General features: G+C 32.0%; 3 protein-coding genes and 1 long non-coding RNA gene across 4 annotated transcripts; 1 reads left to right on the top strand and 3 right to left on the bottom strand.

Annotated features, from left to right (window-relative positions):
• Nucleotides 1-854: 854 nt before the first annotated feature.
• LOC124826529 (glycosyl hydrolase 5 family protein-like) lies at nt 855-4,993 on the bottom strand. Its single transcript, XM_088110122.1, has 4 exons — nt 4,538-4,993; nt 3,801-4,048; nt 1,541-2,061; nt 855-1,419 (listed from the first exon to the last, which is right to left on the bottom strand). The coding sequence occupies exons 1-4, from the start codon at nt 4,934-4,936 to the stop codon at nt 998-1,000; spliced, it is 1,590 nt and encodes a 529-aa protein (XP_087966248.1). The 5' UTR covers nt 4,937-4,993; the 3' UTR covers nt 855-997.
• Nucleotides 4,994-16,562: 11,569 nt separating this feature from the next.
• Nucleotides 16,563-17,204, bottom strand: LOC148201681 (uncharacterized). The gene has a single exon (XM_088109463.1). It carries the CDS (start codon nt 17,202-17,204, stop codon nt 16,563-16,565), a length of 642 nt encoding a protein of 213 aa, XP_087965589.1.
• A 698-nt stretch (nt 17,205-17,902) lies between these two features.
• Nucleotides 17,903-24,804, bottom strand: LOC124826526 (serine/threonine-protein kinase Nek5-like). Its single transcript, XM_047299359.2, is given in 16 exon segments — nt 17,903-18,440; nt 18,443-19,261; nt 19,264-19,753; nt 19,857-20,495; nt 20,588-20,639; nt 20,966-21,039; nt 21,753-21,802; nt 21,879-21,960; nt 22,746-22,795; nt 22,881-22,923; nt 23,012-23,092; nt 23,173-23,218; nt 23,325-23,371; nt 23,526-23,591; nt 23,706-23,772; nt 23,901-24,804. Coding segments are annotated over 16 exon segments (3,084 nt in total). The 5' UTR covers nt 23,999-24,804; the 3' UTR covers nt 17,903-18,060.
• LOC148201680 (uncharacterized) lies at nt 20,149-20,597 on the top strand. The gene is made up of 2 exons (XR_015784886.1): nt 20,149-20,284; nt 20,411-20,597. It is a non-coding gene; the product is annotated as an uncharacterized LOC148201680 (long non-coding RNA).
• Nucleotides 24,805-27,473: the final 2,669 nt, after the last annotated feature.

Below are 27,473 nucleotides of genomic sequence, written 5' to 3'. Positions count from 1 at the left end.
TACTTTCTTTGCATTTCTTGGAGAATGGATGATCTTGTTCATCACCTTTTCAATAGCCTTGCTCTTCATTCCCCTCACCTCTTCCTTCACTCTTCAATCAACCTCCATTTCCGTTCTCAAAACCACAACACGCCAAAACAACTTCACAGCCAACTTGGCTCTGAGTTTCTTCATCGACAACACCAACTCTTTAGGTGGCACCATCAACTACGATTCTTTCAACGCCTCCCTCTTCCACCGCCAAAAGAGACTCTCCAGTTTCTCTCTCCAACAAGGCACACCACCGTCAACACTACTGGCCAAGTTTCACAATGTCTCCTTGACAGTTGATGAATGGGGTGGTGCTGTTGAAGCATCATCGTGTGGTTTTGCGTACTTGGACTTGTGGTTCAGCGTCGATGCTGAGAGGGACAAGCTGCAAGGCCATTGCGGTGAGGTGAAGTTTGAACTATGCAGTTCCTATGATGCCACCAACGTTTCGCCATCCTTTCTTGCATCGTGTGATGTTTACAGTGCCTTGGTTCACAAGATCAGGCTCGGCGTGTTACTGTTGTTGATCCTTCTTCTTGTGAGTGCAGCGCCAGTTCCACTACTCGTTGAACAATTCTTTTGCTTTGAATCTTGATTGTATTTTCAACTTTTCTTCTTGTATATGGTTTTTGTATTTTCTCATGGATCTCCATTCCATGTGATGTCACACTAATATCTTTTAGCACGATGGAATTATTGTATATCCATTCTCGTGGTACCCTTGAATCCAATGTAAATAAACAGCTTGATCAAATTTTATTTGTACATTTTATCTGATTCAGTAAAACGATATCGTGCATTCAGTGAATCTTTTGCATGTCATCGTCTGAAAAGTACAAGAACAAGCCAAAGGAGAGGAATGTGTGCACAACATCGATCAAACTAAAGAATACACGGTCAACCTTTTGTGTTGAGCACTTGAACTCAATGGTTAAACGTAATAAGAAAATATAAAGTTGAGTCTGACTTAATTCCTTGTGCTGTCAACAAGTTTAAACCATTGGCTTGCAGGTTCACAAGTGTTATCTTTGGTTAGACATTTACAAGTGTTGGTGACAATGATGTTATTGGTGTCTACATCAAGACACACACCAGAAGAGTTATTGATTTGAGCTGATAGATGCATCTTTGAATCAGAGATAATTTCCCATCTTGAATTGGGAGCTGAGCATATATTCCCAATTTTTGCTTGCTTCCCTTCTCCCTCTGCTTGTAAACAGAAATAGGTACCCTTTATGGATATTGTGCTTTGGTCTGTGTACTCCCATTGATCAGAATCAGAACAAGGTCCCAACCTCAACGCCTCAACCAGTGATTTTCTTATGATGCAAAGACCTGTCAAAGGGTGAAAAATCACTTTGTATGGTTTTGCTTCTGATAAACCTGGCCCTGAAATATCAAGAGAAATACAATATAAATCACTAGTATGCTGCTATGAAAACTTGTTACAATCATGCAGATGGGCATTTCTTCTTAATAAGGTGTGTTGTTTTATGATTGGTTGTAATACCTTGAAAAGGAATTTGAATAGCTGAGATCCTTTGCAAGAAACTAGGGTTTCTAACCTCACTCCAATCTGAATTGAGAATACCATAATACTCATTCATTCCAACAACTCCTTGTCTTATGTAGTAACTTCCACCAAGTGTCCATAAGGCCCAATCCAAGTCAAATTGGGCTGCAAATGCCATGAAGCAGTTTAGGTAGGTATTGTCATTGGCATCTGAGCCTCTCAAGTCCAGCCCAAACTCACTGACAAATAATGGGAAGCCTTGGCCCAAAAGGAACCCTGCCCTTCTCATCACATTTCCTGTGACTTCCCCACACACTTGGTTTGCATTCCCCGAGGCCCATGCTTTACCCTCACTGAAGCTGTACCAGTGCAGTTCCAACACCAGTTTTCCATTGAAGCTCAGTTTCAGTGCTTCCTCTTTCATGAATGATAGGTCAGTGTCAAAGTTTAGACCAGAAAGAATCACAAGAACTTCTGGATTTGCTGCATGCACTGCTTCTGCTCCCTTTGGCATATACCTATGAAAATGTCTGAAGTTTAATCTCCAATCAAAGACAAAATAGAGTGTAATAAAATACAGTGAAATTTAAACTTTATTCTATTTAGTTTTCTACATTTCTTTTCTCTAATTATATAAATGAAACCAGATTAATGTTAATTGATTCAGAATTCAAATGTTAATGAACCAATTTTTTTCCCATTCTAATAATATAAATACTTTAATAATAATAATAATAATTTAAGAACTGTATTATTTTTTCATTTCCATTACATTATTTACATATTGCTCTTTTTGTTTCCATTTGTATGACGTTAAAAGTTTTGGTATAGGAATTGAAAAATGTAATCTCTATTTTTTTTTTTAAATTATCATTTCCAATTTGGCCAATGATGTGATATTCACCACATGACACTCATTGCTAATGTGGAGGGTAAAATGGGCTAAATCTACTGTGACCTATTCTTCGTACAGCACATTTATCTGCCATTTGATAATCTATTTTTCCATTCATACTCTACATTCACCGCACCCGATTATCCCCTTTTTTTTTGTTGTTCTTTTATTGACTTTTGCATTTTCTAATATTAATTTACCTATTTGTTTAAATTTTAAAAATTTTACGAAAATGAATAACTCACAATTAAGATCAAACATGTTAGGATGTTTAATCACTTCGTGATGCTGACAAATTACATATTTTACTCTAAACTTTTGGATTAAGGTCGCAAAACCATTGACATTAATTTGGTAGTTTGATAAACTAAATCATTAAGACACATAGATCTTCACATTAGTAAGATATTCTCTCATCTCCACAGTGGTAAGATATTGTCCGTTTGGACTATGCTTTCACAAATTTGCTTTTGGTATCACTTCAGAAGACCTTTTACCAATGAAGGTATCTTATATGTATATAAACCTATGTTTATTTCTTCTTTTATCTGATGTGAAACTTTGTTTGTACTTAATACCTACATGTTTGAAAAAAGGGTTTTCATACATCCTTTATATATCACTAACTAATGTGAGTTTAACTTTAATTAGTATGACTTAGACTCAATTCGAGTGAATTTGATACAAATTTAATTTCACTTGAATCAACTAGATTAGACTCGACAAAACTTATTCAACTCGATTTGAAATGCATTCGACTAGTCGTAGTCCAAAGTAGTTCAACTCAATTCGATTTTACATATATTTGATTGAATCAGTTTGACTTTTTTTATATATAACTTGATAAATGACTTTGACTTGATTATATTAAATGTAAATTCAATTCAACTTAGTATAATATATATTCTATCAACTTTAATTTAACCTGGACATAGTCTAGGCTCAAAAGTGTATTTTTTACTTCAATATTGATATGGCTTTTAATAGAAACATGTAACATGGATAAAAGTTTTAGCAAGTTCCATAATAATATTTTTAGTAAAAAAAATCAATTATTCAAATTGGAAATTACACTAAGAATATGTTAACTAGATCTTCTATAGTACTGGTTAAAAAAAACACATTTTATTCACATTCACAACAGTGCACTGAAGATCACATGAAAAATATATTAATGATACTTTTCAATAAAGACAAATGCTAGTGATTAAAGAATAAGAAAAAAGGAAGCTCTTTTATTTATCTTTTTAAGATTTTCCAGTTAAGAATTAATGCAGAACTTTTTAAGCACTCTCTCATCAGCATTTGGTATAACAACAGTACAGAATTAATGCAAAGTTCTTGGGGATCGTTTCAATTTACCTGTACCATTGGTTGACATTTTGTTTGGGACCTCGTAACTCATTTCTCAAGCTCATGCCTACCACATTACTCACCCCTCTGAAAAGTGTAGCCATATTGGTAAGACCCGTAATCCAAAGGTCAGGATCAAAATATTGGTCCCCAAAGAAGCCATTGCCGTCCGTGTTACTACAGCACCACCCTGGTTGGCTCACGTGATTGTCCAGAATCACCATTACATCATTTTCTCCTAAGCTTTTCACCACTTCCTGCTCCAGACAGATACTTTAATAACAATTACTGTTACTGCATAGAAACCTGCATCATCATTCCAAGTTCTAACCACTAAATGCAGTTGTATTCAATTTGAGAGAGTTATTAACTTTGCCACCAAGGAGACTTGATTTGAGAGCTAATTAGGTGATGAAATTAATGAATCATCATTATGACAAAGAAGAGAGATTAGTTGCTTGATTAAATATAACATATATATATATATATATATATAAATAATTTTTTTTCTTTTAAAAACCTTGACATTTCTTTGGATGGTGCAAGTATAGAAATGTTTCTTCACTAAATAAATGTATGATAACTTATATGGATAGAGAAACTAGCAAGAACTATTCTTTATTTGCATTTAAAATGTGTACATGATTGGCAATAACACTAAAAAAAGTAAGTTTTCTGTTTAAAGTGAATCAAATATGGTAACCACAATGAACTAGGAAGACCATTATAACTTGACAATGCAGTACCTGGTAAGCTTTGATGAGGGGAAGATCAATGATGGAGGGGTTGATGGCTTGAACAGCATTGATGGATTGAAGAAGGGCAAGGTTTTGGAAAGAGTTTCTGACAGTGAGAGAAGCAAGAGAGTGATTGGTGAGCAAGAAAAGTGGCCATGTGAGTCTCACACAGTTGAATCCCATAGACTTGATTCTCTTGGAAATCATATCCAAAGGTTGTCGATTTAAGCCCTCAGCAACAGCACCATCCAAATGGGACACCCAGTTCACACATGCTAGCTTCACCCTCTTCCCACTTTCACTCACAATCCATCGATCATTGGTGTGTAGCAGAAAACCCTTCACACTTTGAAGAACTGTCACATATAGCAGCACTGTTACTGCTCTTTTTGCTACCATAGGGATCATGTTCTCTTGTGTGAAAGATCTTCCACACTCACAAGTATCAGAACCACCCTTTTTCTATGTGCAAATCTGAACACATTGTGTATTAAAAGTGTCTCGTGACTCCCTTTTATTTTCCCAAACAAAGAACTATTAAAGTAAACGTTTCACAGTAATCTAGTAGTTTGTTTGTTTTTTTGGATACGTTGTCTGAATATACACTAATGTCTTGGTCATGCTTGCTCTTTAATTAGTTACGGTTGGTTTTACTTTCCAACTACTCTCTGTGAAGGAACCCTTGGTAATCAAAATATGAACAAAAGTCTTTGTCAGATACCATTAATTTCACAAATATTGATGGGATCAGGTCAGTTTTCACCATCACCTTCAGATATCAAATTAGTCTGAATTGAAGACTAATAATACTTTTGTATAGGGTGGAAAAAGAAAAAGAAAAGTTATAGTAAAAAGTGGTATGTTTTTTTAATTGGAAAAAGAAATTAAAAATGAGTAAAAAGTTTATAATAAATTGAAGAAGAAACTAAAATTAATTAACTAATATTATGAATTATCATATATTACTCTTTTAGTTTTAATTATAATGAATATAAATTAAAGATGAAAGATAAGTAATTGAAAAAAAATATTTTAAAAATTGGAAATGATAAAAAAAAGTATGTAAAATTTAAAAACGAAACATATTTAAATAATTAATTACATTCATTTTTAAAAATTTTTAATTTAAATAAATTAAAGTATAATAAACACATTTTCAAATGAAAAATAAAACAAAATATTTAACTATTATCTTGCAATCCAAGTTCCTTGCTGGAATCTTGTTCAATTCCTCCATAATGCATCTTCATGCAATTATTCCCATTTCTCATTTTAAATAAGAAGCTATTGAAATACTTTAGAATCCAAATTGAAATTATTCGAAATGTTCAAATTGCAACTTAATTGGATTGGGCCGGTATTTTAATATTTTCTTTTAATGAAACAACGATTTCCATCATGTTAGAAATATATGGGCACTTTTGTAATTTTGAATGGGTCAAAAACTAGATAGTGTATTTGGGAAAGCTAGGTTCTTTCCCACATTCAAAGCACAAACGAGTTTACATATATTTTAAACTTTATGCATTATGGGGAAATATGGTTGGATTCATTATTTTGTCCTTTGTTTGGAGATTTTCATTTAATAAATAAATTGATTTAATTTGTACTTATTTATTAATTATTTGCAAATTTTAATATGAAATTTGTTGTCAAACAATATCCTCATTATATAAGGGGTAGGAATTATGCTCATCTACACCTTTTTTAGCCAAATTCCTTCACAACTCTATATTGCTTCTCCAAGTAACCAAGTGTTTCCATTATTCCGGTAAAAAAATGTATTTTTTTTTCCTATATTGTACTTATTAGTTCAAAATTTAATCAAATAAATATTTAGATGATTGTGTTATATAAATTTCTTGTAAGAAAATTTAATATCATTAGTAGCGAAAATCAGAAAGAAAGATGACAAGGATCGTGAATTTAATTCTCTCATAACATTTGGGAGTTTGAAGAGTTTAAAAAATAAAGTGAAAGAGAAAATATAGTGGATTGTATAATTTAAAAAGAATTCATAAATGTATTCTGAACTACACAATTAAAAAAATCTGTTTAGTTCAAAACATATTTTTAGATTGTATAACCCAAATACTTTTTCAGAATCTGAAAATACATTTTCAATATAAATTTCAAATTATGTAATGCATAAATAGTTTAGGTCCAAAAATATATTTAAAACTATACAATCTATAGTACATTTCTAAATTGATCCAAAATATATTTTTAAATCGCCTAATTAAAAAAACAGGACACACGTGAGAGAAAGAGGCCCAAGATAAATTTGGCAATAATATCACTGATAATGAGATGGAGGATCTGGCATAATTACCGCAGAATCATTTAAAAATGGCATCGAAACAAAATGTCATTATCTAATATGGCCATTGACTACCATTATTTCATATCTCCTATTTTTTTTCTTATAACATAATGAAATTTGTAATGAGTAAGACTAAAAAAAATTGAACAGTATCATTTTATAGTTCAATTAAAAAAACCGAGCCTTTAAAATTATAATTCAGTTAATTAATCATTAATTTAAAACTAATGTGTTTTATATCTTTTATTTGTTTAAGAGTATTTAAAGTTATAGTTCATTTGATACTAATGACTCGACCAAAGTTTAGTCGAGTCCAACTCATCAAATTTGACTGATTTTTTGTAAGGGCTGACTCATTTGAATTTCGATTAGAACTTATTCAACCACATTCTGATACCATGACTCTGATACCATGCTAAAAAGTGGTTTTTAAGCCTAACTCAATTCCACAAAACCAGCTTGTAAAGTGAGGTTTACACCCTACATTTATATATATATATATTATATATATAGGAGTTTGCTAACGCGCGTACGTCTGTTTTTCAGTTGGTACATTTTAGCAATGTGTACCGGATTTTAGTAGACAAAAATATCCTTATATATAATGGATTCTAAGTTTTAAAGTTAGGGGTATTTTAATAATTTTCATTCTCAAAACTAAAAAAAAAAAAGAAACCTCCCAAACCCTTACTCACCTCTCTCATTCCTCTCAACCCTTTCTCTTTCCTCTTTCTCACTCCAATATTTTCTCTGTCATCCCTAGTGTAGCCCCAATTGAAAAAATCAGAAACACTTGCTGTTAGACAATCTTACAAAAAAATGATTTTATAATGAGTTTTCATCTTATAATTTTTGTCTTATCTAATTTTATCCAATTTTCACAAGCGTAAAGGAATTGGTAATTGACCTGGAAAAAATAAAAAATACTCGCTGTTAAACAATTTCTTACAAAAAATGATTTTATAATGAGTTTTTATTTTATAATTTTTGTCTTGTCTAATTTTATGTAATTTTCACAAGCATAATGACATCAAAAGAATTGGTAATTGGCCTGGAAAAAAATCAGGAACACTCAGTTGTTAAACAATTTCTTACAAAAAATGACTTTATAATGAGTTTTCATTGTATAATTTTTGTCGTATATAATTTTATCTAATTTTCACAAGCATAATGACATCCGAAAGAATTGGTGATTGGCCTGGAGGGTTTTTTTAGAGATGATGATTCAACAAATACAGATGATGAAATTAGAGAGGTTAGTGAAGATGGTGAAATTGAAGAGATCTTGAATGAACCTTTGCCTTGAAGGTGAATATGTTAATGACTGAACTTTTTACAAAGGAAAATTTTTTAAAGGCATGTGTTTCTGATTTTTTTCAATTAGGGCTACTATAGGGATGACAGAGAAAAGGTTGGAGTGAGAGAGATGAAAGAGATTGGAATCCATAATATATAAGGGTATTTTTGTCTACTAAAATCCGGTACACATTGCTAAAATGTACCAACTGGCGTACGCGCGTTAGCAAACCCCATATATATATATATATATATATATATATATATATATATATATATATATATATATATTATAATTTGGCATTATCCCTAGTCGATGTGAGATTTCTAACACAAATTTAGACAATTTTCAATCGAGATATATTCGATCAAATTTGATTAATTTTCCGTGAAAACTAATTGAACTGAGTTATATGCACCTGAAATTATATATGAATATTTCTACTTTCTTTCTTCGTATATCTACAACATTGAAATAAACAATGATAATAATCCATGCAATTTTTTTTCTTTTTCTCCTTATAAAGTGTACTCATCCTCAAGCAAACAACTTACTTTGAAAAGATATACATTTACCTAAGAACCAATTATTATGAAAATAATTTTACATTTATAACAAAATAAATCTTAAATATATAAGAGTTGTTTTTGATAAAGTGTTTTTTCTTATAATTTAGAATTTATTATCATTATGATATAATTATAATTTAAATAGTTCTTGTTCATAAGATTATTATGATAGATATTGACGATATCTATTTTGTTGTGGTCATGAACCGATTAAACGAGATGTCTCAATAGATAATATTACCTTAGTTTGCCAATAGATTCAAGAAGAAGATAAATATTTTCTTTGACCTAAGATTATCATATTAATTGATAAGTTATTTGTTATATTTTGATGTGTGTTCTTCAGAAATAAAAAGTTATAATTTAATAAACTTCAAAACAAAACATCAAATAAACTAAAAATATATTTAATAATTTAAAATAAAACATGTACCCAAACATAACCCTCCTCATATTTAATTTTAAAAAATAAAATATAACCTACTCGTAATAATAATTAATTGAATCCCTTGTCCCCACACGTATTCAAAGACTTTGTGGAGGTCCATATACACCAATTGGTGAAAGACAAAATGGAAAATCAACAAAAGCGATCGCGTCAATAGTACGTGTATATATACAGTACAAATAGGATTTTAGGGTAAACGAAGATTTTAGCTCTTAAAAAAGTTAAATATTATTATTAGTCTTTAGAACTGAAAAGATTATATAAATTCATATGAAGCCACTTTAATTTTTAAATTTAATTGTTTATTGTTATTTTAATTCTTATAAATACGTTAATTTTATCATTTAAGTTATAACTTTTGAAATTTGGACGTATGATACTACCAATTATTTCTGTCTTTGTGGAATACCCAAAAGTAAAAGGTGTGTTTAGATGATAGGAATTTGAAAATTGAAAACAGCGAAGACAAATATTGAATTAAAGTGAAAAGGGTGAAGGAAGATTGGTAGGTTCCTAAAATCATTTTCCTCCCCAAGGGGAGAAAACCATTTTCCTAAAACCAGCTTTTAAAATATATAATATTCTTAAACAAAAATAAAACTCATACGATAAAATCAAAATTCATATTTTATAGATAATTTTTCTGTATAACTTTTTATATATATAATATATATATAATATTATACCATTTTCTCTTCATCTATAATGTTGTATAAAGAGATACATAATTTGATATATTTTTGTGATATTATTTTACAACTGGAAAACTTTATTTTTTAATAAATAAAAAAATATTTTTAATACATAAAAAGAAAGTTTTTAGTAAATAAAAAATAAATTATGTGTTTAATAAAATAAATAATTGGACAATGTTTTTATTAGAAAATAATTATTTTTTTACGTAATTATTTTTAGGTTTGATCATTTAGAACATCCCTATTTCTGTAAGGTTTTCTCAATTAGGTCCTCGTACGGTAAAATCTCTCAATTAGGTCCCTGAATGTGAAAAATTGGATCAATTTAGGGCTTGCTGTTAATTTGGATGGACGACGTTAAAAAATGTTGTGCGTGGCAGGATAATATTACTAAGTTGTTGGTTATTGTCCAATTTCCACGCAAATTCATTTTGTTGTTTCTGCTCTGACAGACATTTACCGAGTTGTCTAAGTAAAATTGTGGTCCTTATTTCGTTAATCATTTGACCAAACTAATATTTTTTTAGCATGTGTTTAGGCATATGATTTTTCAGTAAGAAAGGCTAAAAACTAAATTTTAGAGGTGTCCATTGCTTGAGTTTATAAATAGAATCTTATTCTCTCATTCTAAAGAAAACTGAACAGAGACCTGACACCCCAACACTTTGAATCACTTGTGAAAGCTAGAGATCTTGTGAAACTCTCTAGAGGCTTGGGAAACTTGGTGTTGGCAGAATTGTTGAAGTATTGTTACTGTTGCTAGGAAAAACCTGTCATCCTTTGTGTGTTAGAGGAAGCGTTCTGTAGAAGTGATCCTTCTTTGTGTGTCAGAGGAAGTGTTCAAAGGTAAATGTCATACTTTGTGGAGCATCATATTCATCCTTTGTGGAGCATCGAAGGAAGTGTCCATCCTTTGTGTGTTAAAAGAAGTGTTTTTAAGAAGTGATCATCCTCTGTGTGACAAGGAAATGTTCATCACTTGTGTGTCAGGGGAAGTGAGTCTCATCTCTTGTGTGTCAGTAGAAACAAATCTCATCTCTTGTGCGTCAAGAGAGGTGTTTTTAAACCTTAAATTTTATCTTTGTGATTATAAGTTTTTGTTTGTTTGTTTTAGTAAATTAGTTAATCTCCTCATTTAGATATTTACAATTGGACGTGAGATTTGTTGATCCGAACCAGTATAAAACTACTTGTGCAAAAATCTCTTTTTCTATACTCTTTAGTGTTGTTGATATCAATTAAATGTCTTTGATTATAAAAAGTAATATTACACTATTACTTTATTTTAGGTTTATCTTTCTTTGTTTTTCATATTTAAAAACATTATTATTTTAATGTTTTGGTTAGTTTAACATATATTCATATTTGATCTTAGTTTGTCAAAATAGTTAGGTTAGTTAAGATTACTACGGTTAGTTACTTGTTAGGGTTTTTTTCCCTCTTCCCTTTTCCTCTTTTATTTGTTTTTGTAGAAAGTCAAGGGTTTTCCTTTTCTTTATGTAAGAAAATAATAGACAGTTTTAATAAGAGATTTGAGTTTTCCATACCACTTTTCCCTATGTTACCACGTCTTCTTCTTCCACCGCAACAATGAGCGCCTCTCCCGCTATAGGTCTTTTTTTTTTCATACCATCTTTGATATTAGTAGAACTTGATTAACTAACTTCATCAATAAATTTGTATTTCTCATTGAAAGAGTTTTTTCATATTAAAAATATTATGTTCTATTTAACGATTATTATTTCTATTTTTTATTATTGTTATCCCTCATAAATTTTTATAAGTTTGAGAGAATAATTAGAGAATAATTTTTACTATTTTGGCTGCCACCATGCTATGTCTAGCTCCTTCCGTTGATACGAATTCCAAAGAGGTGCTTGCACCCAAAATATATCATAACTTCAAATTCCCTCAATTGCCCTTGTATTCAAATTAAAATACCAGACATAAACCAATCTCCAACGACCTGCCCCGCCTTGCCTACCGCGTCCAAAACCTCTCCAAGTCAATTTTTTATCCCTCTTCTTTATCATTGTTTTTACTTTTGACTGAATATGACTTTTATATTTATTCATGGAGTTTGCTTCTTATTTTCTATATTAACTAATTTTTGTATCTTTCATTAGGTTGTATTGTGTTATCTTTGAAATAATTTAAAAACTAGATTTTGAAAAATATTATCTCAACTTTAATAAAAAAAACTTAATATACATATGCAGAAAAAAAAATCAAATTATTGTTACCTTTATAAAATTTTATACTAACAAATAAAGGGAAAATTCAGATATTGTTTTCTTAATAAAAGTGTTTTTGTTTATAAAATCATTAAACAATTCATGTATCATTAGATAAAAAAACTATCAAGTTCTGATTCTATAGATAATTTTAAACCATAATAGTAAAATTTTTAATCTTTTAGATATTTTTACAAAAATTTCGCATTAAATTTAGATACTCAGATGTTTATAATGATTAAATAGTTACATTATACCTAGAGACAAACTATTAGTTTTAATATCCAAATCAAGATTCTAAATTATTTTTTAGTAATAAAAGAAAATAGATAAGTAATCAATAATCATGCAATTAAAAAAAAATATAACACAAGAGTAATCGAAAAAAAGTATATTGAATAGCATATATCCTAAAGAATAAAAATACATTACGTCTAACTCCAACTCCAATGAGTAAAAGAATTAGTTAATCCTAAACATTATGAGCACTAGAAAGATGATAGATGATAAAAATAACGGTGAAGAAGAGTGTCTCCAGCCTCCAAAATGTTATTGTCTCTTCTTTAGAATTAGTTTCCTACTTCGAAAATATTGTTTTCTAAATATGTGACACTTTAATGTACATGCCACTAGAGTGGAAGGGGAATTTGTGTTTGAATAAATTGTAATTGATAATCCTTTATATGATGATATTATTACATTTTCTCATATTTTCACTTATTTACAAAATATTTCATAAATAAAATTCAAATACTCATCTTTTTCAAAATTATCTAATAAAATCTTAAACATATAATAATAAAAATACCCATAAAAATAAAATACTTCTCTTTTATAAATTTATTTAATAAACTCTTAATTATTTAAAAAAGATAATAATAAAAATATAAAAAAAGTAAAAATAAACATAGTAAAAAACATGATAATGTTAATTTCACAGTTATATAATTTTTTCTTAATGTTAATCTCGTTCTTAAGCACGTTAGGAACCACTCACTCTCACGATCTCATTGCACCATCACAATTTTGCTTTTGCATCTCCTTGTTAAACCATTCACAGAGTCATGACTATAAAGTCACATTTGATTTCACTTTTGTATCTCCTTGTTCGCAATAACGTAATTGGAAAATAAAACCAACTGTCATTGTAGTAACAAATGACAACAACTTTATGGATCGACAAAAGTTGCACTTTCATCGTCTTGTTCACAATTCCTATTTTTTGTTCACATGTTGTTCATTTTTTCTCCCTCTTATTTTCTTGACATATATTTGATTTTACAAACCAAAATATAAACATCATTATGATGGCTTCGGGAGTTAGGGCTTATAATCCTCCCTTTAAGTGATGTCACTACTGCTGACAATAATCATAGTTACTGACAGCAATCACAATTCCTTCTTACAAAACGTTTGCTCTAAAATGTGGTGTAGTAGAACAAACTTGGTTTGGAAGCATGGAAGATGTATGTTGAGAATCTAAGTGTGAATTTAAGTCCCACGTTGAATAGAAATAAGAAAGTAAAGCAGTATATAAAGGTGAAAGACCCATTAATCCATTGTCAAGATTTTGGATAAAGAATGATGTCAATCCCTTATATAATTGACTTAGATGTTATTGATGTGTGGGTAACCCACAGGAAACTTTCTCTTAGTAGAAATCCAAGAAAAATTCAATGTATAGTTTTGCCCAAAAAAAAACTATTGTAGGAAGGGTTTATCGCTTGAATCACCATTTTACGGAAACTCAAAGGACATAGTTGCTTGCAAAAGTGTGACTGGTGAAGTAAAAAAAGGAAATGTTTGAGAATGCTTAATTTAGTTTGAAATTATGACCCTAGATTTAAGCCACTTTCATACCATGAGATAAGAGTAAGTGCGTGAAAGCATAAGTTATGGTAACAAAAGATACGTTGGAACTTTATAGAGTTGCATTGCATGGAGGAAAACAAGTTGCATAATAATGACTAATGGGTGAACCCATTAGAGGAGAAGGAAGGACTACATTGAAGTTTTTAGTTAACAAACCAAAGGAAACTTTTCTAAAATCTATTCATGCATCTCCCTTATAAAAAACAACTTGATAATATTTGTAATATATTGGATAACATTATTAAAGAAGTTGGTGACGAAAATATTATCCAAATTGTAACATACAATGCTGCTAATAATGATGCAAATGGAGAGTTGAGAATGACGAAAAAAAAGGCTTTTATTGGACTCCATCTAGAACACATCACATGATTTGATGATAGAAGATTTTGAAAAGAAGACACTCATTCAAGATACTGTTCCAAAAATTAGAAAGTTTCTACTTATATTTTATACCTGATTATACTCACATTTTGCTTCAGTTTTTAAAACGTATATAAGACCTAATTATGCTAAAAACAAGGAGACATAAATCATTTGTCAAATTTTCAAAGTTTTAGTTTTTTCCTATTTCTCTCTCTCTTTTTTTTTTCATTTTTGTCTTTTCATCTTATTCTTCTTTTCTATGCTTGGTTTTTTTTCTTCAATAATGGAGAACTAAAATTCTAAGGAACAATTCATGACATCAGGATCAAACAAGAATTGAGTTTTGCACAGGTTGCTCTTTGTTTAGAGTTTGTTCTTATTTTCTCTAATTTTGGCTTTATTTTTTATATCAAATTACACTTCTGAAAGTATAATTCAAATTAGGTATTTATTGAATCTTGATTTGATAGTGAAATATAAATAAGATTAAATGATATTAAAATGTAATTCATATAAACCTATTTAGTTGATTAATTATTCTAATTTGGATTTAATTTTTTAGATAACTATGAATTTCATATTGTTTGGTTATTTATTTTGGGATTGATTCATTTTCATCATTTTAATTTTTGCATTTGGTTTTGTGATTCTATTTTACAATTTACGTTTTACAATTTAAATCCCTAAACTTCCAATTTAATTTGTACAAAAGTTATCACATGTTTGAAGGTTGCATTTCCTAAAACGGTAGGTTTTATTGATATATCAATAATGGATTTTATTTAGAAGACAAATAAACCAGACGAAAGGAAATGCATGAAAGATGTGTAATGGTGACAATAAAAGGTAAACAATTTAGTAATCTATAAATTGAAACTTCATTTCAATTTTTATATTTGACTTCTTATATATGTATAATAGAAAACATTAACTCATATTATTATTATTCTTTTTTGTTACGAAGACGATGGAATATTATTGATGAAAGGTGAGACAACTAGCTCCATAGGCTTTTGTATGCTACAAACTATTTTTGAATTCTAAATTACATCATTATCCCAATTAAAAATTTAATACAAAAGTTAACTTGGGCCTACTACAATGTATACAAAAGATGGTGGCTTATAAGGAGCAACATTTGATTGATTTGCAAATTGAAGATTTCAAGAATCAAGAAAAGTTATTTGGTAATTTCTTGGCTATTAAGGCAATTGGGGAAAAAAAACTCCAAGAACTTGGTGTGATTCTTACGAAGATTGATATCTATAACTTCAAAGGTTTCTTATTCACGTACTTAGTTTGACAAGTAGTTTTTATGTTTGTGAAAGTAATTGGAGTGTATTTGAGATGGTAAGATCTTAAAATTTGTGAAATTAGAATAAAAATATATTAAATTTTTAATACTTATATGTGTATGTTTGTATTTTGTATTTCTTAGGTCCACACAGAAGAAATTGTTTAATTCTTAATTTGGTCATCTAATTTTATTCGAATTTTAAAAAAAAAACCTTAATTATTAGTTTTCCTAATTTAGTCCTTTAATTTTTTTAAAAACGTCAAATTTGATATTTTGTTTTAATTTGATTGCTCAATGATTTTCTGTTTGACCATGAATGATGGTTTAAGTCCTGGCCAATGATGGTGCAGTTTTCAGCCAGATACATTTCACCTTTTCTCTGCATCGTGAATATTGTTTTTCTTTCTTTAAAAATTGTGAAAAAGTTAATCCGAATATAAATTTATTTCACATTTTAAGTATTCCACTAAATATCTGTGTTAATAGAAAGTCAAATATTTCAAAATTCATCTTTAATAAAAAGTTCTAAAAAAGTCTTCAAAATTCCTCTGATGAGATCTGTGGTCCCACTTTCTTCTTTTACGCAACTTGTAAGTCTTGCAAGAATTTTCTTTCGAAGGTCTTTCCCAGGTACTTTTACTAAAGTAACCCTTTTGTAGTTACTTCTCCAATCAATGCCTTGGAATTCATTCTGCCAGTGTCTGACACTACAACAAACATATACCTTAACATGGTCCAGTAAAACAAGACATAATCTCCTTTACTACTACTTCTTTAAATATTTTGAACTTATTCTCTCATATATTTTGATTAATCTACTGTTTTTCTATAAACAAAATGTAAATGTCTAAAAGAAGAGTTTACAATCAGAATCTATCTTATTATCACATCGACTAAACTAATGACGATAACATGGTTAAATCTTCTTCCTAATCAAGTTCTCCCTCCAGCATTCTTTGTGGAGCAGTTCTTCCCAATACCCAGAAGCTTGCCAGTGTCTTTTGTTTGAGAGTGGAATTCCACATCCAGATCCTTACACCAAACATCCAATAACACATCCTTGCTTGGCCATATTCCAGCTTCAAATCTAACTGTAACCGTCAAAACCACGTTGAAGTTCACCACCCCTTTGTTTAAGTCCTCCACCAGAACCGGGGGCACAGCCTTCTGGTGCTGGTCAATCACTTCAAAGTCAACCTTCACACTCTTGTTGGTGAACTTCTCCAGGACCACGCGTTGTTGCCACCGCTGTGTTGCATCCACCGAGTGCCTCTCCTCATGACCGTAAAGCTGCAAGAAGCCGGAACGGTGAAGCTCCACTAGGGTTGTGATCTTGTTGGGGTTTGTTAAGGTTAGTCCAATCTCGTATCTTCCTCGTACATGGGAGTCTGAGAGAGAGAACTTGGTTACAGAAAGTGACGTCACCACAAAACCAGGGTTATGTGGGTGCATGACAAGCCATGCTATGCTGATAGCAGCCATGAAAAAAACAAAGATGGTAACCAACAAAAGTATTAGGTTTCGGGGAAAACGGGTGTCACCGCATCTTGTCCTCTGGTTGTTTGTCGGAGCCATTGGTTTGGACGTTTTTTTGCTTCAGACACAAATATTATTTACGAGATTTAAACCTGATTAGTTCAAGTACGAACGATCACTATGGACAGCGAATCTATCTTTTTCAGTACTTAAACCATTGGTTTGGATTTTGGAAGAAGGGTTTGTCTTATCATGATGCTAACTGGTAGGAAGGTGCAGTTTTGGCTTGGTGCCGTTGTTAACGAAGGAGAAGCTCGTATTATCATGAAATAGAAGAAAACCAATACGAAGAACGAAAACACACAAAAGGACCACACATATTTAAACTGTAGCAAAGCGCGTTATTTCCTAAAATGCTACGTTTGTAAAAGTATATATAGGAAGGTTCCAGGATGTTTCTAGGAAATGAGGAAACCTACGAAACTACCCGGAAAGGAGGTAATCTACACGATTCTAACGTAGTTTTTTTACAATATTATTCCAACATGTGTCTAGAATATAATATAAAGAGCCTTTATCATCTTGGTTGAAAATTATAGAGTTGACAGAAAACATTGCTATCTGACTGCCAATTGTGGTGTGCTTTCTGTTTGTGGTTGATTGGGTAATTTATTTTTTCTGTTTTCTTGGCTTAGGTCCATTTAATCATGGAAAGTCTTGGGTACATTAATAAGTAACAATTTAATCGTAAGTTGATGTTATTAATTTGTATGGTCACTATTTACAATAGCATTAAAAGCACTGAAAGAATTACAATAATGGAAGAAGGGACAGACAATTTGTTCTCTTATGGATTCAAGTGGTGCTTGAATAGCTATGGACTAACTTTAAGAGCAAATTTTAAACATGAAATACAAGTGAATTTATCGCATAAGAATTCACTAATTGAGATACCTTATGAAGAGCGTCCCCCACTTTCCTCAGACATCATTCCTTTGAGACTCTTGGCTAACCATATGGCTGTCTCCCTTGGGGAGACCTTATCTTTCCCAAAAGGCTTCAGAACAACTTGAAGTTCCTCCAATCTGTTTTGCTGCAGCAACTCTGCAGACAACTCCAAGAGCTCTTCAAGTGCCTCTGCTCTCTGTCTGAAAGATTTCACATCCAATGTTTCCTTTGCTGGTGGTTTCTCTTCATTCCCAGGAGTGTTACTTTTACTGAGCTCAGTAGATTCAGGTTCTGAAACTAGTGGAGGAGGGTTACTCACATCTTGCTCCTTAAGACCAGGATGATCAGAATTGCTTGATTCTGAGAAACTTGAAGATTTAAGGATAGAGGAGTGTTTAAGTTTTTCATTTCCAACTGGTCAGATTTCAAGCTTGTAACATCAGAGCAACTTGAAGATTTGAGAGTCAAAGGTGACGTTATGTTCCTCATTTCTAAATCATCCCTCACAACATTGATAAACTTACCAACATCTACATTTTGAACTCCCATCTCCACAGATTCCTTCACTGGCTGATCACTGCCAACGCGGTAACTACTATGACGTATGACATGGATAACATCATCAAAAGCTGGAGGAAGATGGCCAGTATCAGGCCTTTCTGGTGCTGGACTCTGCAGCACAGTTCCTTTCTCTTGCAAAACTTTCTGGCTTGATAATTTAGTAGGGGTAACCAGAGGAACAGTTTCAACGACAGGTGACAGTCTCTCTCTCACTGTGAATTTGTCATCACCAGGGGACTTACATCCAAGTGCTGGCTGAATAAGGAGTTCGGGTTCACTTTCTGGACTAACTTCTGTGTGAACAGACTTTTCTCCAGAACTTGGGGATGCGTGTTTCGTAGACTTGGCCAAAGGCATTTCCTTGGTAATATCTTGAAAATCTTTGATTTCATTGGTGGCTCCAGCAGAGTGATCAACAGATCCATCATCACAGCCAGAAGTAGTAGTAGACATAGTTGGCTGGGATTTAAGAAGACCCCTTTCTGAAGCCAGTGCTACCTTAGAATCTTCAACATGGTGATCTTGACTTAAACTGGAATTCACTTTCTCATTACTGCTTATAGTATTGTGAAAATTCATGGCAATCTCACATGAATCTTCAGGAACATTTTCAACCACCTTACAATGTGCACAAGTATCAGCGGGCTGCTGTCAGGACATGATTCCACACCTCCAATGTGGCTTACATTCGAATGTCCAGGAAGCATCTGTTCTTTCATGTCAATAAAAGTTGTGGCATCATCAGCAAGTTCACCTCGGATAGAAACCGAAGACGAAGCAGAATTGCTGCTATCTGTTTGCATTCCTCTTGAACTTCTTTCAAAAACCTTCAGGGGCTCTCTAGTAACCTGTCTCGAAATACTTGGTGGTACATTGTCGTCAGCCAACTGAGAAGGGCTCATCTCATGTTCCTGAACTATTTTATCTGTGCCTAGCTTTCCAGTATCATTTGCTGCATTTGAAACATCAATTCCAACCAGCCTCATCCTTCCAGAAAATGAAGGTCGTCTAAGTAAGCTTGGGGGAGTCCTTTGTCTTGGCCTGGGAGGAACATCTCCATCTACTTGTTTGACAACTGCAGGTGGTGGAGTCAAATCATGTCTAGCTTTAAGTTTTGGTGAGGCTTCTACCATCAGAAACTGCGAGCATAAAGTAATGAAAAACAAGAAATAAATCTCAATGTCATGAGGATCTCTTTTTAGAAAGAGCTGATAACATATATAATCTAAAAATGGTGATTACCTGTTGCTTTGATTGATGTGACCCCTGCATTCTTTTTGCAGAGTCAGGGGTTGCCCGTGCAAGTGCAACAGTTGGTGACTCTACCATAGGTTTCACAATAGGAGCAATAAAAATAGGCTTAGGCAATTTAGACAATGTCTCAGTACTTATTTTCTGAGTTGATACACCACCAGGCTTTACACGATTGCCTCTCATTGGAGAAGTTGCTTCTCTAACCTTTCCTTCTTTCAATGCCATCATTATATTTCTAATTGTTTTTGGCTGCTTAGATTCAACGGGAGAATGGTGTGCATTATGAGATGGTTTCATCGCCTCTTGCTCAGCTGTTTTGGTATTGCCATTGGCATTTCTAGAGCCACTTTCTTCCTCTGAACCATCATCATCGAGTGATGTTTGATCCATCTCAGTGGCTTTGTTCTCACACTTTGGTACTGCTGTTGCAATGCTTTTCTCATTTGACATCAAACTATCTTTGTCACTGTTGGAACTATTACTGTTTTGACTTTCAGCCATATTTTTCCGAGGATAGTTGACAGTAGAAATTGATTTTTCAGGAGAACAGGTTGATGGAGGACTGAAAGCTGGACGGTATTGATCCACATAAGGCTGTAAATAAGGGTGCTTTAACACCTCAGATGCCTGTGAAAATATGAAGTGAGAATATTTAGGAAAAACAGTGACAGTAAACCATTTCCACATTGTAAATAAATTTGCTCTCAAGAGAATCTTACTGTTGGTCGATGTTCAGGATTTTTTCTTAGCATGCCCTTTATCAGTGTTTTCCTGAGGTAACAATAGTTAACAAGTAAGAAGCTTAGCAAAGAGAAAAATAAGGCGTGTTCTACTGGTAAGTAAACAGATCATCTTTCCCATCAACTGCTACAAGTTAACTTACAGATCATATTCAACAAGATCATAAAAAACCAGCAATTCATGGCTCATGAGAAAAAACAAAGTTGGAGTTGCACAACAAAAACACCCTATGGCCTAAATCCCGACAAATGCGTGCACACTAGGAAGTAGAAACTATGTATGTTGTAAACCTGATTTCATCAGAAAGGGTAGAGACAAAAGAATATTAATATTAACACAAGCAGAAAGAAACTTACAAGGAAGGGGAATAACATGGAGGCAAAGGGCCAATGGAAGAACGGTTTATCTTGCTTATCAACCCTGCCATATCCTGAAACATGGTTTACCATGCCCTCGTTAAAACCCAAGATATAAACCATGGTGAGATACCTCCATATACATAAATATCTAGTGTGAAGAATCACATGAAACATATTCCCCGGAGAAGCAAACATCACCCAGCAACTCTAGTTAATAATGTTCAAGAAAATAGTTTACAAAACAAGCGTAAATTTAGAACATTGGCACATATATGGGGATAACGAAACTAAAAGTAGACAACAATGGTGATCTGGTAGGTGGTAGCTTGATTTGGCCTACTTGGCTGGACAATTAATATTACTTGCAGTAATCCCTTCTAAGTAAAGTAATTATTGGGAATCAAACTCGTGACTTTAACTTTGATATCACTATTAGATAGAACACTTACTACTAAGCTAAAATCTATAGCTAATAGTTAAAGAAAAATGCTTCTACTTAAGAACTTAACAACCGAAATGTCATTGTGGTTGACCTACTTGACTTCCACCACGAGAAAATTTATACAGTTCATAATAATCTCCTGCTCAACAATTACCCCATTTAAACACAATTTGATGAGGACTTAACTTGTTTAACCTCTGCAACAAGACATTTATTGCAACCCCGCAACAAAAATGAAATATGATGTTCATATCTGACATAAGGGTATTGCATGAAATGACCTCACTAAAGGTACATCCTACCAATATCTTATTTAAGTAAAAAAATCAGAAGAAAACTTACAAAAGCTTTAAAAGCAGGGCGATGAGCAGCCATCTCGTATATACAACACCCTGGACAAAAGGAAAGCATTTTAGCTCCAGAAAAAACAAATCTGCAAGTATTAGATACTTGTTGTAAAATACATACCTAGTGACCAAATATCAGATTTGAATCCATACGGTATATCAGCAAGCAGTTCAGGACACATGTAATTAGGAGTTCCTACCACCTGCATAGAAACATTTTTCATCTCTGGTGACTATGCATTTGTATATAAACATAACGCTAATCATATATATTAAATAATTGATACCATATCATATTGTATACCTCTAGAAGTAAAAGATCATTAAAATGTAAATTTGTCCACCAAAAGATGAGAAACAATAAACAAGTTTACAACAACGTGATCCAGTGGCTGAATCAGCCCAAATTCTAGAAAAAAAAAGAAATTTCCTCTTATCAATAAGAGTAAACTATTGGTCTTATCTATTAAATTTCAAGCAAGCAAGATAACTCAATTTTACCAAACAACACTCAGTTCCTATTTCCACTCTTTTCTTTACCTCAAAATGTAGTTTATAAAGGAGCCGGCAAATGTGGAAGAGTATGGGACTGAAAATATATGTTTTGCATGAAGTAAATATTAATACATTATTGTCCCACTTTTTTGTAGAAATAAACTTAACAGCGGGATAATTTTTACTACACATAGTTGAGATGATATTACTAGTCCTTGGTTTGGCCAATAGAGAAAAAACCCAGCTGAAGCCTCGGGTTCCCAAACAGATATAGGAAACAAAATTTAGGATATGGCCAAAAAAACTACGTATGACTATAGTGAAATTAACATTGATGTCTTCTTACAGTGTGTGCACAAAAGTCCCAGAAAGAATTACAACTTTAATACGAGAAACTTGATAGAAAAATGTTTAACATGAATCCTTAGATCTTTTTAAGCAAATAATTTGGATTGAAAGAAGACAGAGAAGAAACCAACATCATTTTACATACCGAGGAAGCCAAATCATCTGCTTTTAGTGTCTTAGCAAGGCCAAAATCCCCTATATGTCAGGAAGGTACACACAAATTCAGATGAGGAGTCAACTATCCATCTCCAATATAAATAAACATGATAGGATAATTCACCTAGGCGAACATCCTGATCCTTGGTAAGAAAGATGTTGGAACACTGTCGGCAGAGTCAAAAAATCAGACTTGATGTATTTTTAATCAAGGACAAGAATCATAGACCAATAGTTTGTTTCATATAAGTATACCTTCAGGTCACGATGCAAAACAAAATTTGAATGCAGGTATTCCACTGCCAACAGTAATTGAGTGAACCATTTGCAGAGTTTCTGAGAAATTTCGACAACATTCAATGTAAGATAGGAAAAGAATACACGCATAAACAAAGGCAACTTCGCGACAAGAATACCTCCTCAGGAAAGTAAGCACCATTTAATTTTTTCATCAATTCAGCCCTGTCCCATATTTGAAGAGAAAATAAGCATAAACTATAAAAAAAATTGGAGAGAACAAGTATAATAAACTTTAAGAGATTGAACAAGGGTAGTATCATATGCTCACATGTCTCCACCTTCACAATACCCAGTGACAATGCAGACATAGCAACCCTGCAACAGAAATAGAATGTGTTTAGCATAAAAGTAACCAGTCACAATTCTCACACTTCCAGTTTACAAAAGTGCAATAATGTTGTAACTATTACCAATTAGCTGAAAGAAATTAAGACTGAATACATTACACATAGACTTAAAGGTCTCTCACCTTCTCAACCCATGCCTCCTTGAATTCCACAATGTAAGGATGCTGGATTCGAGCAATAAGAGCCATCTATAATTCTCAACAAGCAACAATAGTCAAATCTCTTCCCAAAAAACGCAGATTCAAGGTATATGAACTATGAAGCAAATCAACAAGCAGGAAACACACAAAAACCCAACTCACTTCTTGATGAGCAGATCTTCTGCATCGTTCAGTCTGCCTTGCAAGCCTGATTTTTTTCAACACATATCTACAACCCAATAAAACGAAGCTTCAGTCACGAAACTTAGTATGAACCTACCCAATACCCATCAACGAATATCTCAAGAACAAAAAGACATAACCCCATCAATTAAACGCTAAAGTTGTGACTATTACTTCTTCTTCTCAGCCTTGTGGTGAACAAGAATAGCAGCTCCAAATGCTCCTCGCCCGATCTGCTCCATGATCTCATACTGATCCATCCGAGACTCCATTGCTCTCGATCCACTAAAACTTAATTCCCCAAATCCCAAAACAACACAAATATGATAAGAAAACCAACAGAAACCAATAACTAGCAACCAATCTCACGCGACACCATTCCTCACTTTCCACATGAAATCATTTTCAAAGCCTCAAATACTCATGTATTCCTAGCCACTGTTCTTCTCCACCCAGTGTTACAATAAAACTGCTCTACATTGCTTCCTCAATAGATTACAACCGTCTGCAACCCAAACACCGTGTGTGCGTTTCTTCTCATCGTTCTCTACACTCTGCTACAGGCTCATTCCATTGACCCTCACTAGTCCCATGACAACAACACCAACGGGCAACAATAGCATACCCATGATGTTTTTTCATAGGATTTGAAAAAGAAAATGGTTGAAAGTCTCAACCTTTGTTCCCAAGTTGAAGGAAAAAAACAAAGTACAACACAAACACATACACACAACCTGTCTCTAACTATGTCATAACTGAATTGAAAACTTTGAGGACACACTCACACGCACTCTCTCTCTAACTGTCACAAATTGAATTGAGGAGTTTGAAGAGAGAGAGAGAGGAGGGTGCTAATGGGTGTGCTTGGTTATTCGCCGACAGGCACAGCTGGTCTACCTGGTTCCGAGCTTTCAATTTTTGTTCGTTTATTTCGACTCAACTCTTTTTTTTTTTTTTTAATTAATTTCATTTGTTTATTTCAAAGTTTGCACATTCTTCTTCCTTCAAAATTCAGTGTCCATTAATGGATGAAGAAAAAGGTGTCACCTTCGGGTGTGAAATGCTCTCAGTTATTCATTGCCATAACAAGACACATTTCAAACATCACCAACGGTTTCATGTTTCAACTTCTAATGTTTGTGTCATAATTTGGATTTCAAATCCACCCAGGTAACCACATAATTTTGGAACTACAATTAATAGATATTGTGATTTGCGAACAGAAATAAAGAGAAATTTATATAAATTGTTGAATGTAATAAATGCATAGATTTTATAATAATTATTTTTATTATAACTTTTAATTAATCGATAGAGTAACTATTTTACATTAACATTGTATAAAAATTAAACAAAAATATAATTTATATGATTTCATGAATACTTATATTCTTGTTCTACATTTAGCACTATGATAGTCATCTTTAACCCTTTCTAAATTGGTTGAATTTTATTTTTTTTGGTAATGAAAATTGTGTAAAAACATAACTACTATTTAAATAAAATAAAATTTAAGAGAAGAAGCAGTTGAATAACTGAACATTTATATTGACCATAAAAAGCATCTCTTCAAAGATTTAATCTTTATGGAAAAGTATAGGTTGATGTCTTTATTTAACCGAAAAAAAAACATGACACACAAAAAAAAGTGTTGTAAGAATTTAGTGCTTTACAAAACTACCTTTTAACAAAAGGACAGATGAAAGTGAACAAAAAGAAAGAACTTATATGAATTATAAAAAGAAAAATCATGGTTTAGAAGTGAAAGTGACTGTACGAAGGAGTATAAAATGTCATTTGTTATGGTGGACACTTTCGGTTGTCAATATTAATAATTATTGGAGATGGTTAAAGAATTGTTTTAACCCATAATAATGATATTAATAATAATAATGAAAGTACAAGTTGTGCATAGAGAATAAACCTCACATAGTCACTTACATTAATAAAGTTTTTATAAGAGAAGATGTGCAAGTTTCACTTAAAATCATGTACTCTTTCAATAACATTTTGTTTAACTAATTACCTTGTTTTTCAATCATTTACATAATAAAATAGGGAAATGATTTATAAAGTAGTGGTTTTAATGAATTTTACATTCATTTATTTGACACTATTCATGTATCTATTTTAATATCATTTTAAAATATGTGGGTCTCACAATATGAGGATAACTATGTTATTTTGCATATAAGTTTTTTTATTTATTTTAGGGTTTCACACTCTCACTTTGTCCTTGTTTCAATAGTTTCAATTTCGATCATAGGCTTTGGTTGGATGTTGGTAGTGTGGGTAACTCGGCAAAATAACCAGGTAGTGTGTTCAATTCGCCAAAACAACTGAGTAATGTAGATAGGATGACTCAACAACTGAGTATATCAGAGATGGGTAAAGAAAGCTTAGATAGCCCGAAGAAAGATAAGGAAAGCTTGAATAGTGTAAAGAGGGGCATGCAAAGCTTAGATAAAGCATATAAAGAGCTTTAAAGAGTATGTTGATAGCTTAGTGGGGAGTATGAGTAGCTTAATGAAGTAAGTGAATGAATTATAGCTCGATGGTGGAAGGGTCAAGCTCATGGAATATGAAGGGCTCCATGGTGGAAGGGTCAGTTGAAGATAGAGATCTGTGGTGGAAGGGACAAATGGAGTTGGAGATCGCGTGGAAGGGTCGAGCTAGAGTTAGATATCTCTGGTTGAAAGGCCAACCTGGAGTTGGAGATTCATGGTGAAAGGGTCGAGTTGGAGCTGCAGACGTGGTGGAAGGGTCAGCTAGAGCTACAAATCCGTGGTGGAAGGACCAAGCAGAGAGTTGGTATCGTGCATGTTGTGAAGTTGAGTTCGTGTGGTGGTATTAACCTTGTCGTAAATCATGCACTCTCACATGTATTATTACCATCTTATTACACTATGTAATTGAGACTCTCACATGTCACCTGACAGCGCGTCATTTGAATGTAAATCCACTTAGACATGTCAAAGTAATATTTTTGTAATTGAAATCTATGTTGTAATTGAAATCAAACGAATTCAGCTTTCTCTAAACTTTACAATAAATTCCATATCAATTTTAGAACACATATACTATATTAATTTTTAATTTTTTATAAATTATTTAAGAGTTTAAGATTAAAAAACATAAATTAAAAAAACAAATGTGAGATTGTATAAAAGAAAAATAGACCAATCATATTCAAGAATCAAATAATTATAATTATTTAAAGATTTAGGTCCAAATTTGAAAAATCAACTAATTCAGTAATCAACTAAACAAATTTTATAAATCAAATCTCATCATTTTATTGAATTCATATTCACTTATCAAATTAAGATTCAAATATTTCTAATTTGATTTCTAAATTATAAAAATTACAAAAAAAAAAACAAAATTAAAGAACACAAGAAGCATATCTAGAATCTAATTCAATTAAAATTAGTGAAAAATAAAGTTTAAAAAAATATAACCAAAAATAGTAAAATAAAAATCAAATATGAAAATATAAAAATTAAAGCAAGTATATTTATAGCAAACCTATCATTAAAAGGAAAAAGAATAAGATAAAGAGTGAAATAAAACATATGAAAACCTAATTATTATTATTAAAAAGAAATGAGAGAAGAAGTGAACATAAAAAATATATAAAAAGTGTGTTCATTGTACTACAAAATTATAAATATGTGAATAAAAATGTGTATCAACCATCCATATCATATATAAGTGAATAAATTTAATTTTCAAATGCTAGTTGAC

The sequence above is a fragment of the Vigna umbellata genome, chromosome 3, assembly GCF_029865625.1.
Source record: "Vigna umbellata cultivar VRB3 chromosome 3, Vumbellata_1.0, whole genome shotgun sequence".
NCBI classification, from domain to species: domain Eukaryota; kingdom Viridiplantae; phylum Streptophyta; class Magnoliopsida; order Fabales; family Fabaceae; genus Vigna; species Vigna umbellata.
The sequence above is the reverse complement of the archived record's forward strand: the minus strand, read 5'-3'. Positions and strand labels throughout refer to the sequence as shown.

Bases quoted from the DNA above. Each gene is read 5' to 3' on its own strand.
- LOC148201681 (XM_088109463.1), bottom strand. From the start codon at position 17,204: ATGGCTCCGACAAACAACCAGAGGACAAGATGCGGTGACACCCGTTTT.
- LOC124826529 (XM_088110122.1), bottom strand. From the start codon at position 4,936: ATGATCCCTATGGTAGCAAAAAGAGCAGTAACAGTGCTGCTATATGTG. The intron at 4,049-4,537 runs GTACTGCATTGT...TGTCTGGAGCAG, and splicing joins CCCTCATCAAAGCTTACCAG to GAAGTGGTGAAAAGCTTAGG. The intron at 2,062-3,800 runs GTAAATTGAAAC...ACATTTTCATAG, and splicing joins AATGTCAACCAATGGTACAG to GTATATGCCAAAGGGAGCAG.